The 16,308-nt window shown below is 43.1% G+C and overlaps 1 protein-coding gene across 2 annotated transcripts in view; it reads right to left on the reverse strand.

Moving 5' to 3' along the window:
* Positions 1-15,883, reverse strand: part of ACAT2 (acetyl-CoA acetyltransferase 2) — an 18,655-nt gene extending 2,772 nt beyond the window's left edge. For both annotated transcript variants that reach the window (XR_013233421.1, XM_077348417.1), the window contains exons 1-8: positions 15,724-15,883; positions 13,431-13,565; positions 12,123-12,304; positions 8,800-8,917; positions 7,084-7,227; positions 5,616-5,738; positions 1,857-2,011; positions 219-329 (exon numbers count right to left, since the gene is read on the reverse strand). Coding sequence is in view for 1 of the 2 variants with exons in the window: in XM_077348417.1 (XP_077204532.1) it covers positions 219-329; positions 1,857-2,011; positions 5,616-5,738; positions 7,084-7,227; positions 8,800-8,917; positions 12,123-12,304; positions 13,431-13,565; positions 15,724-15,778 (1,023 nt within the window). In the remaining variant the exon portion in view is untranslated. The remainder of the gene's footprint in view (positions 1-218; positions 330-1,856; positions 2,012-5,615; positions 5,739-7,083; positions 7,228-8,799; positions 8,918-12,122; positions 12,305-13,430; positions 13,566-15,723) is intronic.
* Positions 15,884-16,308: the final 425 nt, after the last annotated feature.

Below are 16,308 nucleotides of genomic sequence, written 5' to 3' on the forward strand. Positions count from 1 at the left end.
TTTCATTTCTACCCTTCTTCCCTCCCACCCCCTTTTCATTTTCAGCCAAGTATTTGGATTAGCAGTTATCAGGACAGGGTTCTTTCTTAGGTTACAGTAAGGAGCTTAGGGACATTAACTGTTCTTCAGGTTGTTTTTTACTGTTGGACAAACATTTCAAATATATCCATTCAGCTTAGTATCTCTGCTTCTGAGTTTACCTTACCATGCTGACATACCTTTTCAGGGTTCAGTTTTAGCTCTTTCGTTATTGCTACACCTAATGAAGCAAAGGCCTCATTAATTTCAAACAAGTCCACTTGATCCATGGTCCAGCCTGCTTTTTCCACCTAGAAGACAAAATCATTTAGACTAGGAGGTGGCAGGTTACAGTGGATGAGCAATAGGGTTGTGAGTGTCCTTCATAGTGCAGGGGGTTGGACTAGATGATCCATGAGATCCCTTCCAAATCTGATTCTATGATTCTAGGACTAGCAAAATATTTTTTAATTTAAGAGTGGGGACTGTGATGGCTGAAGGATTCCAGGCACTCTTCATATTATGTGGTAATGTAGACCATTGGTGTATGAATTAAGACCAACAGAATACCCAATTCTGTTGGGCCCTATAAAGACATGTAAGCAGCACTAAAGATTAGAACCAGGGCAGCAGAACAGTTGTGTTCTTTTACAGTAGCTATTCTGGGGTGTGTGTTAAACCAGTGGTCCGCAACCTTTCTGAGGTTGGGGACCGGCAGGGCATCGGGGCGCGGCCCGCACCTGCGCGGGCCACACCCACACATCGCCCGCGCCCATGCATCGGGCCGCACCCGCACATCAGGCCGCGCCCACATGGGCGCGCCCCGGCCTGGCCCTGATTCCCTCTCCCCGCCCTCCCGCAGTAAGAAGCTTCCCGGGCCGCAAGCTTGCGGCCTGGGAAGTTTTTTTACTGCAGGGGGGGGCGGGGAGAGGGAGCCGCGGGCCGCAGGTTGGGGACCACTGTGTTAAACTACAGTTGCAGGCTATATGAGGTTATGGGGTTCTGTTAAACTCCGGGATTTACATGTAAGTAAGCATTCACAGGACTGGGCTGTGAACACGTTAAATGCTATGTTTTTGTTAGGGGTTCTTTGCCCTCTAGGTTGTCAGTATGGCCTAAGGGATTTTTTCACATGTTGCTTAAATAGCCTTTTATGTTCATGCCCCCAACTAATGCAGAATAGAAAAAGAACATGATGCAAATGAGCTCTCAAGAGTTTAGACTTTCTGTTTGCACTGAATGAAGCAAAAGCCTCTTTTAACCTCTTTCCCCTCATAATTATCAACATACTCTTAAGTATGTAAATGACACCAACTGAATTGGGTGTCTTAACAGTTCCTACCGGTCAAGACTTCAGTGCCTTACAGTTCCTTGCCCTTCCTTAGAACCAGCAGTATTTCGTAGAAAAAGGAAGCATGAAAGGTGCTTGATTGTCATTGTTACTAGAATTTGAATGTCCCTAGGGGTTTTTTGTGTGTGTGTATTAATACATTACTCACTGCCCTGTTTATTTCCATCAAGATGAGATGAGAGTTCAGTAGGGCTTGTCCATGGCTGTGGAATGTGCCCCCAAGGAAACATGAATGTGAAATTAAATAAGCCCCACACTTTCCATATTCATTAAGAAAACTTATACTTGGCTCCTTCATGCTCTTTCACAAATTGTAAGAATTGCAAGCAACCATATCCAGATTTTATGGATATCTAGTCCAGTAGCGTGATGTTTTTTGACCCAAGTTCCATTAGCAAAGAATAATAACGGACTGCCTATTTTTTAATATTAATTTTGTTTCCAATATTAGTTAGTTACTCTAAAGTTGTTCTGCTGAGATACTTACAGCTTTCTTTATGGCTGGGACAGGTGCTATCCCCATTACAGAAGGGTCTATGCCAACTTGAGCCCAAGACACGATCTGTGCCAAAGGTGTAAGCCCTCGTCCAAGTGCTTCCATTTTTTTCATGAGAATTACAGCAGCAGCACCATCATTCATACCTGAAGACAAGTAATGCTGCTGTTAAAAAAAATTAACATGGTAGACATATTGGGCTGGATCCCACTGAGCATTTCTGCTCATGCAAGAGCTCTTGTGCAAATGGAAACGCAAGGAATTCATTGCAAACAGCTGTGCTGTCAACTGTATCCCATCTTTACACTGCCACTTACTCAAAAAATAACACAGGATATCTTTCAGCAATGCCTCTCCCCCTTCAATCAAATATCATACCTCTAATTTGAACTGTAATGACTGAATCAAATAGCCATTTTGATTTGTGTAGACAATGTTGGCCAGACATGAAAAATCAGCACTTGATCTTGCAGTAGCTCTTGTGCAATATCCTGCACAAAAGGCACTTCATAAAGTTAAGTAAAGCTGTTACTATTTACCTGGAGTGGTTCAACCCATTACATGATAAATAACACAGATCCTTTGCCTCTGCCATGCTTTCTTTGGCAGAAGATAATCCTGGCAAAGGATGGGACAGAGAAAGTTCTGTGGGAAATGCAGACTTTGAACAGAGATTTGGAGAAGAAATGAGAAGATACAAAGTTGTTATAACTCTTGATCGCTGCCAATTTACTCTCCATTTTTTAATCAGGCTCTGTATCTTCAACTTTCTTCTTTCAGTGTTACATAAAAATGAGAGTCCATACTCAAAAACTTTCTGAAGACATTCAGAAAGGGACATTCTTACAAACCCCATTAATTTCAATGGGACATAAACAGAGGTTTCTGGTGCAATCATTATCATACTTCAAGAATAACTGAAAATTTTTTGAGTAGCAACACTAACAGCACATGTTCACTTGCTAGGTAACATAAATTGAGCTGTGTACACTGAGGAGCAACACTAAAATTCTAAGTATGCTTTCCTAAACCCATTGAAATCAGTGGCTTTAGAAGGGTGTAACTGAGTAGGATCACTCTGTAGGAAATTTTTGCAGGTGACTTGGGAATTGACTTGTAGCTTTGGACATGTCCAGGTATCAGATCAATCTTCCTAATGTAGAAGATCTATAGAGTCTTACCAGACACGTAGATTTCAAAAAAGCCATGAAGAATACAAAGGTTAAGATGGACTGAATCCAGAAAAACATATGGTAAATTAAAACAGTCATAAGTTCTGTCCTGCAAATGAGTTTGCATAAGTTCATGAAGATATACAGTAGATTCTACAGTTGTCCACTAGTACAAACAGAATTTGGACTTCATTTCATGTTTCTGATGGAATATTACACATGGATGCGTTATTTATTATTGGATTTATACAACTGCCCCTGTTGGCACAGCTGTGCCAGCACAACCATTTTGCATCCAATCTAGGGGAGTTCTATGAATGTGAGGAATACAGGAAATTGATTATTTCCAACAAGTCCTAATAGCCTCAGACAGGAAATTATGAAACACAGATGTAACCTAGGCAAAAACAAATGCTGAGGACTTCAATATACTTTTCTTCATTAAAGTTAACTACTATTCTAAACCAGCTGATTTAAAGAACATCTTATGACTGGTCTAGAGGTTTGTGTACAGGTTACTCTGCAAAATCTCATCCTTTCCAATGATCTCTATTTGCCAAAGATTGTTTTCCTTAGTAAACAGCTGTCTTACATTACCATGTTTGACATGCCTTTCTCAGATTTTGTAAGTGTGAGCTGCTGTTTTTTTAGTCTTCAGATTTCAGCTAACCCACCTCAGAAGTCAAATCTAAATTCCCACCTTTAATGCACATTTATGTAAAAACAATGTGCATTCATTTTACAGTTCCAGGTAATATAAACAATAATTTTGTACAATCACTCCACTTGTACAATTTTTGATCTGTTTTCTTTTTTTCCTTCCTGGGGATGGAAAGAGACTGGAAAAGGCAGAAGTACTTGGAAGGAGTTAGTATGTAGAAGAGTAAGGCTCTGGGTACCATAGAAAGCTCCATGGGGTCGCGATGGGTCGGACACGACTTCACAACTAACAACAACAACAAATCATAGAAAGTTCTGGACAAAAATATAGTTGTCATGAATAAACCCACACAGCTTTACTCAAGTTGGAGGCTTTAGGAGAAATAAAACCGCCTTAGGTTCAAAATGGACACACACCCAGAATCCCAGTGTGGTATGGTAGAAGAGTGTCAGACTAAAATTTGGAAAACTCAGGTTCAGATCCTCACTCTGCTACAGCCGCTCAATGGGACACCGTGCACTAGGTACTCAGCCTAACCTACCTCATTGAGTTGTGAAAATAGGGTGGGGGTGGGGAGAACAATGCTGCAAGCTGCTTTTGATCCACATTGGTGAGGAAAACAGTATGACTATATAAATAAATATGACCACAATTCTTAGTATAAGAGGCAGAGAGCCCAATGAAGGCCCATATGCAAGCCTTTCAACAAGCCATGTTCATGCACATTTTTCCTTACCAATGGTTTCATGTGAAACCTGAATTCAACCATTACAATCTCAAAATATTTTCTTGAGGTAGAGGAACACACACATTCTCTTTTAATTTTCGGAATACAAACTCTTAAAATTCTGAAACAGATCTTTATATTCCACACATTAATCACAATTTCCTCTTCACCTATCTGAAACCAAATGAAAGATAAACTCTTTTGAAACTGACACCTTCATGCATCCTGTGAAAAAATGCATTTTTCACTTTGAGTTTAAAAATGTTTTGCTCTCTGAGTCAAAAAAGGCAAGGGCAATAAAGTCAATTGCTTTTCCAGCCTCACCTCAGCTATCTTTCCAGAAAAGCTAGTAGATCTAGTTAGAGACAACAGAATGGTCAAGGCTCCACCTCACCCCAGCAGGGAACAGATTAGGAGGAAGTAAGACTAGAAAGCTTCTCTGACCCAGCCTGTCATGGTCAGTGGGTGGGGAAAGAGAAATTATAGAGCTCCTGGTTCTCTTTTGTGCTGATTCCATCTCAGTAGATGGAAACCTGAGGTCTGTGGGAGGCAGCCATGGCCATGTGTTGGTCAGTGCACCTGAAAGAGCCAGAAGGTAATGGAAACCCAGTAGAATATTTGTAACTTTCAAAAATTAAGGATCTTGCCTTATATTCAACATCTGATGATAAGGCAGGTATAGAGGAAGGATCAGTGGAATTGCATTTTTGAATTTTTTAATCGCTTGCTCAACCTGGTGCTGTGCTAAAAGTATGCTTGTGAACACTTTCTTTTTAATAAATGCTTTGTAACTTTTGATCCTGGTAGTGGTTCTTGGTGCCATTTAGACCTCCACGATATTGGACACACCATTTTAAAAGGAGTGCCAGGAGGAAAGGAAAGGCAGTCAAGCTGGCAAGTGGCTATTCCTCCAGTGATGCACCAAACAGTAAGCTGTCCTAGTGGTAACCAGGCACTGGACAGCAGGAGACAAAAGGTCTCAGAACTTGGAAGGGAAGCTGGGAGTTGAGACCCGCCCAATGGGCAATTCCTACAAAGGTCATGATGTGGTGATGGTATCTGAACACACACACAGAGAAAAGCCCGTCCAGGTATTGGGAAAACCCAAGACTGCAGGGTGGAGCAGGACCTGCAGGTCATGGCAGGACCATTGTGCCACACATCCTTTTTTCAAAGCTGTTCAAACAAACCTGAAGCATTTGCAGCAGTCACAGTTCCTGTTCCATCAGTCACAAAGTAAGGCTTCAGTTTTGCCATCGTTTCTAAGTTACTACCATGACGAGGGTGCTCATCTGCTTTAACTTCAACAGGACCTGCAAGGACAAAGCAGCAAGTAATATCACAGCAGTCACTGCATTTAAAATGAAGAACAAAGACTTATCTATGCAAGAGGGATTTTGTAATTAAATAGAAAAATTAACCTTTTGGTTAGTAAGGCATGATTAAGTTTCTGCTCTGGTTCAGCCTCATTTGGAGTACTGTGTTCAGTTTTGGGCACCACAGTTGAAGAGGGATGTAGACAAACTGGAGCGTGCCCAGAGAAGGGCAACAAAGATTGTGAGGGGTTTGAAGACCAAGATGTATGAGAAAAGGTTGGAGGAGCTTGGTCTGTTTAGCCTGGAGAGGAAGCGAGGAAGAGGGGATCTGATAACCATCTTCAAGTATTTAAAAGTCTGTCATGGGCCCATTATGCACGGGGGGAATAGCGCACATTCGGGGTGGAATGGCGGCGACTAAAATCACCGATAACACACAGTGCCAGCTGCAACCGGCCGCAGATTCGGTGCATGCCGCCAAAAAAGCCGCGTTAGCAAAACGCGGAAGAAAGCACAGGTTCCGGGTGACCAGGGCGCAACCAGAAGTGACGCCGGGATCACTGCGTGCATAATTGGTTGCTCTGGATTTTGCCGCTATCGCGCCCCGTCCCGTGCATAACCGGTGTGCTTTGCGTCTTCCACCTCCGCGTTTTCCATGTGACCCGAAATCGCCATTTTGGCGGCCGTGCATAATGGGCCATACAGAGGATAGAGCACAGTTGTTCCCTCTTGCCCCAGAGGGACCAGAACCAATGGGATGAAGTTAACTAAAAAAAAATTCCATCTAAACACCCGGAAGTAGTTCCTGACAGTTAAAGCAGTTTCTCAGTGGAACAGACTTCCTGGGGAGGTGGTGGGCTCTCCATCTTTGGAAATTTTTAACCAGAGGCTGGATAGCCATCTGATGAGAGGTTGATTCTGTGACGGTTCAAGAGGGTGGCAGGTGACAGTGGATAAGCGATAGGATTGGGAGTATCCTTCATAGTGCAGGGGTTGGACTAGATTACCCAGGAGGTCCCTTCCAACTCTATGATTCTAATGTGCATCATCTTACACTTATCTACCAAAAGCTCATACAGGGATTCTCTGTGTCTACAAGAACATGCTTATATATAGCCAATAAATGTGCTAGAACAGCACATCTTATTTAATCCATGAATCCTTCTGAAACATAACAATCTCCTTGCTTGCTCCCACTTAGAAACATTTTTGAGACACATCATTGAGTTTTTCTCTAATTCAGTGATCACCAACTTGTTAAGCCTTATTATATCTTATTACAGAATGGGAAAATGAAATAGAGAAGGGGAAAATGAAACATGCATCATGCGCACACACATACCTTTCCTGGTAGGAATAAGAACAGGGACAATCTCTTTCTCAAAATAGCCAGACTTCTGAGCATTTTCAGCCTTGTTCTGTGAATTTACAGCAAGCTGATCTTGCTCCTCTCGACTGACTTTCCATTGCTTGGCCACATTTTCAGCTGAAATGTAAAATAAAAGGAAATATATATAGCCATCTATCAGGGTTTGCTTGGAATAATGATAAGCATTCAGTAAATAGGCACTGAAAGCAGTAAATTCAGGCCTGTATTTCTAATATTTAGTGATAACTGCTTCTGAACATTCTGAAAAAAGTCACAGATAGTTAAAAACAAATATATGTCTCTTAAGACCATTTCTGCAAAAGTGCAAACATCTTCATCAGCCTTCTTAAACAAGCAATGTTTATAAAACTTCAAATCTTTGCCTCCCCAGGAGTAGATCCAGATTTAGTGCCGCTACCCTGCATTTTCTGAATCGTTTTATGTGGTTTTTATTTCCTTTTGGATCTGAACTCATTTTCCAGTGCGGAATTCCCAATTTTAAATTTTTTCTGCTGTCCTTCGGTGTTGACAGTGTCATACGTTCAACCCTCCTGACTCCCCCTCAGGTTGTCCCCTGAGCAATCTGCTAATTTTTTTAAGCATAATGTTTCCTGCATTTGCATTATAATGTAGTAATGTTAATAATTTGGGATAAAACGGGCAGCGAGGTTTCATGTAGCCTTGTTCATCCAATTACTTGTCCATGAAGTTCATTTCCTTTCATTTTGGGGGGTTGGTAGGTTTTGACACCATGTGCTGTTTCTTCATTCTCTATCCCCTCCCTCTTCCCTTATAGCTTCTGGTGTGTTTTCTTTTTTACAGTGTTATGATGTTATAACATTACTGCCTATGCAAAGCAAAAAACAGTTCCATTGCTGATGGAAGTATCAGGACTATTTAGAGTGCTTCATTATTATTGAATAACGCTGTTATGAATTGAAGAAGAAGAGTGGGTTTTTATACCCTGCTTTTCACTGCCTGGCTTACAGTTGTCTTCCCTTCCTCTCCCCACAACAGACACCGTGTGAGCTGAGAGAGCCCTGATATTACTGCTTGGTCAGAAGTTTTATCAGTGCTGTGGTGAGCCCAAGATCACATATCTGGCTGCATGTGGGGAAGGAGGAGGGAATCAAACCCGGCTCGCCAGATTAGAAGCTGCTGCTTTAACCACTACATCATGCTGGCTCTACAGGGGACCTTTGAAAAGGCAGCAACCATCCTGTTCCTCACAATATGGGTGGCCTTTTTCTTTTCTTTACAATGTTATGATGTTAAATAACTATTGTATATGCAAGAAAAGGGGGGGGTTCTATCACTGTTGAAGTACATGATGATGCATTTAGTATGTTTTATAATTATAGAACCCTGTTATGAATTGGTGCATCCAGTCAATGATAGCCAGGCATTTTCTTAATTGGTGACTAAGGAGGAGCAGAGTATTTTTGAAATTGAGGGCAACTATACTGTTCCCCACAATACAGTCAGGGTATCCCCCAAATAACTGCTCTTTTGTAGAAGGGGTGCTGTGAAGTCAGAGCATCAGCTGGGGATTCAACTTGCTGAGAAATAGTAGAAAAACTGAGGTGCAGAAAAAGACTAGGACAGTTGCACACAATGTATGTAATACTCTTTCCACCAGGCTATTTTTCTTGGCCAACCTATATCATTTTAAAGACCCTCGTGGCTTACCAGTTATACCCATGTGGTAGTGGTAAAAGGCATCTGTCAAACCATCTAGAAGAATACCATCCTGTAAACAGGCATCTCCCATCTTCATGCCATTGCGCATACGAATCATGTGGGGTACCTGAAAGGCAAGCATTTGGGTACATTTAGAAATCCCAAATGAAAACCATTCCTGCTCAGCCTTTCATCATGACATGAATCTTCTATTCTTCAGTTTTTGAAGGAAAAAACACTGCTATAGAGGAGAATATTCACCAACGTGAACTAGCTCTGGGCTAGTTTAAATAGGACAGAAGCAATAGTTTTAAGAAGCAGAGAGGGTCTAATGTTAGGCATGGGACAATCGTTCTCCCCTTAAGGGCTTAAAATGGCATTGTTGTCTGTGATGTGTACATCTTTTCCACATGATTTTATGTGGAAACCCACAAGACTCTTTTCATAGAGCAGAATGTGGGGCATGACAATGTATCACACCACCAGTTACTCTTCCATAAGTCTTCTCTGACTTGGACTGAAAAACGTACACACATAAAACCAAATCCTAGCAGTGACAAGTGAACTGCTCCAGCAATACTTTAACAGGCATCTCATCTGAATTAAACTTCATTCTTTCTTTTTTTTTTCAAATGGAGGGTTGGAAGAGGGCAAGCTGTCCAGCATTTATATAAATATGTATTATATATATATACTAGATTCAAAGCCCATTTTATCGTGAAATAAAATGGGCGCTAGATTCGGGCGGTGTGTGGCTGGAAAGAAGCAGGGAGGCCGTGTCTTTGATTCGGGCAAGTTGGGAGGGTGCGCGGCTGGAAAGGAGCAGTCTTCGACACGGCGTCCCTGCATTGATGCACAGTCGATGGCGGCCAAGGAGGCAATGTGGAGGCGCGCTTTGCGTGCCTTTCCATTGCCTCCTTGGTCCAGGATTGACACTCGGAGGGGCGAATCAGGAGCCGCAAAGTGGCTCCTGATTCGCCCCTCCGAGTTTTTATCCCAGACAGAGCCCGCCCTAACTCCTCCCAACTTGCCCTCACTGTTTTATTTAATAACCGCGGACCGGTTTACAGATTACACATAAATTACATTATTAATTAAAGAAGATAACTTTGTGGCATTCTGCTTAACAGTTGCTAGAATTTGGCTTGCTTCTTTTAGTAAGCATCAGTGAAAAACCAATTAAAGAGGAAATATTTAACAATGCAAGCTGAGCAGCAGTGCAGTCCTAAACAGATTCTGGTGGGTGGCCATGTTAGTCAGAAGCAACAGATCAAAGTCTGAATCTCAAGGGTGCCACTGGATTCAAAGTTTGCTCTTGTCCTGAACAGAGTTAAACTGTCAGGGTTACACTGACTTCAATTTACTTAGAAAGGTTTAATTCCACTTAGGATTCTACGGCATAGTATAGAATATTCTGGTAGAAGAGCACATTTCCAGGAGCAGAACAGAAATATTGTACAACTATTTCTGGCTCTTTATAACACACAACATCTGTTTTACAAGTGCTTGGAAAAGTATTACTCAGCCCTGGTGTGTTTGGCAGTTTTAGAAGGCCAGACCATCAGAAGGTCGTGCCAATGTCATGAAATGGTCCAGGGAAGACGGTAGTTAGTACAGCACTCCTTCCAGCCTTCCTCCACTGCTCCCACTGCCCAGCCCTCTCTCTTGTCTGCTGTGAAGCAAAACTGAAACCTTGAGGATAGAACTGAAACCTTGAGGATACTCTAATGCTGACAATTCTGGCATTTTGGAGTATTTCAAGACAACCTCCAGACAAGGATCTGGTGAACTCTGTCTAGAATATGGGAAGCAATAAGGAGTTCCTCAGTGCTTATTACCTCTGCATAATTCTTCCACACATAGTAGCCATAAGAGTTGTTTTTTATATCCCGCTTTTCAGTACCCAAATGAGTCTTACAATTACCTTCCCTTCCTCTCCTCGCAACAGACACCCTGTGAGGTAGAAAGAACTTTCATCAGACTGGAGAGAGGTGAGTAGCGGGGTACCTCAGGGTTCGGTGCTCAGCCCGGTACTTTTTAACATATTTATTAATGATCTAGATCAGGGGGTGGAGGGACTACTCATCAAGTTTGCAGATGACATCAAATTGGGAGGACTGGCAAATACTCCGGAAGATAGAGACAGAGTTCAATGAGATCTGAACACAATGGAAAAATGGGCAAATGAGAACAAGATGCAATTTAATAAAGATAAGTGTAAAGTTCTGCATCTGGGTCAGAAAAATGAAAAGCATGCCTACTGGATGGGGGATACGCTTCTAGGTAGCACTGTGTGTGAACGAGACCTTGGGGTACTTGTGGATTGTAAACTAAACATGAGCAGGCAGTGTGATGCAGCGGTAAAAAAGGCAAATGCCATTTTGGGCTGTATCAACAGAGGCTTCCCATCAAAATCACAAGATGTCATAGTCCCATTGTATACGGCGCTGGTCAGACCACACCTGGAGTACTGTGTGCAGTTCTGGAGGCCTCACTTCAAGAAGGACATCGATAAAATTGAAAGGGTACAGAGGAGAGCGACGAAGATGATCTGGGGCCAAGGGACCAAGCCCTATGAAGATAGGTTGAGGGACTTAGGAATGTTCAGCCTGGAGAAAAGGAGGTTGAGAGGGGACATGATAGCCCTCTTTAAGTATTTGAAAGGTTGTCACTTGGAGGAGGGCAGGATGCTGTTTCTGCTGGCTGCAGAGGAGAGGACACGCAGTAATGGGTTTAAACTTCAAGTACAACGATATAGGCTAGATATCAGGAAAAAGTTTTTCACAGTCAGAGTAGTTCAGCAGTGGAATAGGCTGCCTAAGGAGGTGGTGAGCGCCCCCTCACTGGAAGTCTTCAAGCAAAGGTTGGATACACACTTTTCTTGGATGCTTTAGGATGCTTAGGGCTAATCCTGCGTTGAGCAGGGGGTTGGACTAGATGGCCTGTATGGCCCCTTCCAACTCTATGATTCTATGAACTGTGACTACACGTGGAAGAGTGGGGAATCAAACCCGGCTCACCAGATTTAGAGGGCACCACTCCTAACCACTACACCACACTGGCTCTATGAAGGTAGCTGTTGTCTACCCAGCTTGACAACCATTCTCCAGGCTCACACACAGAGGTCTTTCATATCACCTAGTACTTGATCCTTTTAATTGGAGTTATTAGGGAATGAACCTGTGTCAGCCCTCTTCAAACAAAGCAGATGCTCTGCCACTGAGCCACAGCCCTTCCTCAGTGCCCGTGTAGAGCTGGTCCAAATATTTCATATTCAATCTCTTGATGTCCGAGGGTCTGACTGCCTGTCATGAATAACACTGTTGTCTTACCTTGCTCATGCTTTCCATGCCTCCAGCCACCACAACACTGGACTCTCCTGTCATAATGGACTGGGCTCCTAGGCATACAGCTTTTAGACCCGAACCACATATCATTTGGCAGCCCCAAGCTGGTACGTCATATGGAATCCCCGCACCGACACTGGCTTGTCGAGCAGGATTCTGACCAGCACCTGCAGAGAAACACTGAACTCAAAATATGCAGAGGCTAAATTGAGCTCTGATTTTTTTAAAAACCAAGACAAACGAATTGGCTGCAACATTATTAACTATCCACTTGGCTTTTAGTAAACAGCTCTTCCTTTGAGAGCTTTGAAAAGTGTATATTATATTCCTTAAGTCTACATTTCAACACCTTCGTGTTACAGTTGCTTAAATTATCTTTATTTTGAGCACCCTGGGTGGAACCTGTTTTGACTTTGGAATAATTATAATTTTCTTGCACTGGCATATTCTCACTATCACTTCATCTACCTTTTCAATTACATTTAATTAATGAGGTAATAGGCATTTCTATGAGTCAAAGCAGAAAATCAGCTGCTTTCTGGCCATTCCTTCCCTGGGCAATTATGTATCACCCTTGGTTAGTACAAAAGTACATTATTTTCCAGGATATTTTACAGTCAGTGAAATGAAAAAGCTCTTCCCCAATTTTGCTTGAGGCAGCTTTTGAAATGGTATCATACTTGGTCACTTCAGCACTCCTCAAAGCAGGTATGGAAGGTGGATCATTTGGGTGGGACAATGATGTGGAACAGATATCATGAGTTGATGGCACTTCAGCTGAAACCACTATCTCCAAGTTACTTAAATAGGTAATTTACCGTGGCACACCTTTATTATTAAATTCTTACCGTTCAAATAAGTTTGATACATTAAAAACTAGTTTTAGCATATTCTCATACAGTATTTTCCCTCAGAAAATGAAACCTAAGAAATCAATCAAATTTATAAGTCAAGTTGATGGCTACCAGGCTATAACCTTTAATTCTCCCCTGAAGCAGAATGCAAGACAACTCTTGCTTCTTCCTTCTGGCCCCGTCAGCTGCCTCCTTCCCATCTATTATTCTGTACCTGAAATTCTATTTGTTACAGAAGGATGCGGATAACAGGTGTGAGAAGCCCATCATCTCATGCTGCATCAAAGATATTACAATTTTGAATTGTACAATGATATGACTTCAGTAGCTGTGATTCATGACATAAATGCACATTCTTTCAACTTGGTGCAAATATGTATAGAGAAGAAGTTATAAAAAGGGTCCAGAATAAAACATAACATTAGATTTAAAGACCAACCTGCTGCCAAGACTTGCCCAAATATAACTTCAGATACTTCTTCAGGCTTGATATTTGCCCTTTTCAAGACTTCCTTCACAGCTACAGAACCGAGTTCGTGGGCATGCAAGGTAGACAATGTACCATTGAAGGATCCTAAATAAAACATTTTAAATCAAAGAAAGGCATATGTCCACTTGATTATTTTCCCAAAAAGCATTTCTACTTATGTCTAATGAAGGAACCTTTGAATCTCAAATGCATATACCCTGACACTCGCATTGATTAGCCATGTTGTTTACAGCATTTTTACTTAGACGTTATTTTAATTTCAGCGATTTGCTGAAGACTGCAGCTTGAAATACCGAATGTTGAAACAAATGTGATGTCTAGTAATAGAACACAAACTTATTTAAGTTACAACATTTAGAAAAGAAAATGAACACCTGCATTTTATTATGAATTTATTTATGTATCTGATTGGCTGCTACCACCAGTTGTGTCCCATCAGATACAGCACAGGGTAACTATTGATCGGCCAAACCATTAATTAATTGAAGTTGCATCCACATTAATTGAAGTTACATCCAAGTTAATGGTTGAACACTGCACAGTTTATAATTGTCTTAGTGTTGTTGTGTTCACAATGCTAAGTCGCAAATGTTGATATATTTTCTGCAAACTTGTATTGTAAACTGTCCTGAGCCACAAGGGAGAACAGTATAGAAATGAAATAAAAATTTAACAACTCCATTATATCTACTGTCAAATTCCCTCCAATATTTATGCTTTGCTATCAAAACACTTGGGGACCTCAATTCTAATATTAATACGCTATTTTAGCTACACCAGGCCAGTGCAGCTGCCACCTCTGGAACTATACCCTCTATTTAAATAATTTTAGCCATATACAAAAGAAATACCCTGCTAGATCAGACCAGTGGTCCACCTAGTCCAGCATCCAGTTTCACATAGTGGACAACCAGCTGCCTTGGAGGCCAACAAATAGGGCATCAATTCAAAATCAATGTTAGATCCAAAGGAAAGGCCTGCTTACAAGTTTGGACTATGGTAGATACAAATTCCAGTGGGCTAGCAGAATTAATAGCAGCAAACTGCCCCCTCCCCCGGGGCCCAACTCATGTGAAAAGCAGTGTAGCACAACTTTTGTAGGCTTCCTAGAAATGTTTTGCAGAATGGGAAATGACCCACATGAATAGTTGCTAGCAATCCAAGTGAGGGTACTTTGAATGTTTAAAAGGCTGACATGTAGAGGATGGAGTAGAATTGTTCTCTCTTGCCCTGGAGGAATGGACCAGAACCAGTGGGATGAAATTAACTCAAAAGAAGATCCGTCTAAACATCAGGAAGAAGTTCCTGACAATTAGAGCAGTTTCTCAGTGGAACAGGCTTCCTCGGGAGGTGGAGGGTTCTCCATCTTTGGAAAGTCACTGATTCCTAGTTTAGGTACTGGTCATAGGGAGCTATACCCTATCTGATGAAGTGAGCTAGCCCATCGGAACAAGAGTGACCCGAGAGCGACGCCCACCGAGCAATGACAGCGCAGCTCCACCCGATGGCTCTACAGCCACTGCCCAATCACGGCGAGCACAGAGCAGGCGAGGGCGGCGCTTCCCGTCGTCTCACGACCACGCTTCGTTCCCTCCCGGCGGATACTCTCGTCCAGGGGAACTCCCGGCACCGGGAATTCGGGATGAGTCATTTTCTCTGGCATAATCTCGCTGAAATCCACGGGATTGCTCTTGAGGAAGACGCGTCAAGAGCGCAGCGTCTACCTCCTTCCCCTGCAAGAGAAGTAACTCTGAAGGCAAAAGAATGCCTTCGATCATGGGGATTTCAGGCAATTGCTTTTGCAAAGACTGGGCGGGTAGAAAGTATTATTTGGCAGCCTGTGCCTCAAAAAATCAATTACGATCGTTAGATCGCTGTGAAGTCTTCCAATCATTACGGGCTCCTGTACATGCCAACATTCTTCTGCCATAAAGACCCATGATGATGACTGACCAGGCTTTAAGGGAGTCTCGCAGCATCCCTAGTGCGGCGTTAAAACGGAGCCATTAGCTGGAGCCCCCTAAACTGCACTTTCTTCCCCTCTCCCGCCACAATCCGCTCAAGCGTCGAGGCATCCCCAGTATTCTTAGGAGCTCGGGGGGGGGAGACGAGGAGATCAGGGACTTGAAGCGAGGCACTTTTGGACGCCGTGATTATGCGCGATTCATCCGTCTGCCCTCAAGAACCCAACGGCGACGCTACATTAGTGATGGGCGTCAAAATCGCCCGCTCTGCCACTCACCAACGGGGGTCCTCGCAGCAGCAACGAGCACAACCGCGTCTCCATCGCCGCTCATGATGGCTTCGCGCGCTAATCGCCAGTTCTGCGAGCAGCACTCCGCCCCCCGGCCTCTCGCAACCCAAAGACGGCCGACGCCTCCCTGAGCCGCTCACGCGAGAGGCCTTCGCGCTCTCATTGGCTGCGCGAGACGACGCCCTCCCACCCTGCTACCTTGGGCTCCCGGCGCTCGGCGGAGGGGAAGCCGTGGTCACGCGGGGGGGTGGGGGCGTCGAGCTTCTCAGCAAAGGTGCAGGTGGGGCTCTAGCGTGAGAGGCCTTGCCAACAGGCCTCCGTTGCATTTGTCTTGAACGCACAGTTGCAAGACTCGCTGTGACGAAGCCACTTGCCGGCATAGCTTCTTACTGTGCGTCCAAGAAATTCGAGAGGGCTTACGAGGCAACGACTCCCGTGTTATCGTCACAACAGAGTTGTCCATCAACCACAAAGTAAATGGACTTAGACACTGTTTGCCAGGCAAACAAGTGCAAGGCCGTTTTGTGTTAACCTTAACTTTATGGGTTTTTTGAAACCTTAATTCCTTCTATA

Source organism: Paroedura picta, chromosome 1 (genome assembly GCF_049243985.1).
Source record: "Paroedura picta isolate Pp20150507F chromosome 1, Ppicta_v3.0, whole genome shotgun sequence".
In the NCBI taxonomy this organism is placed as follows: Eukaryota; Metazoa; Chordata; class Lepidosauria; order Squamata; family Gekkonidae; genus Paroedura; species Paroedura picta.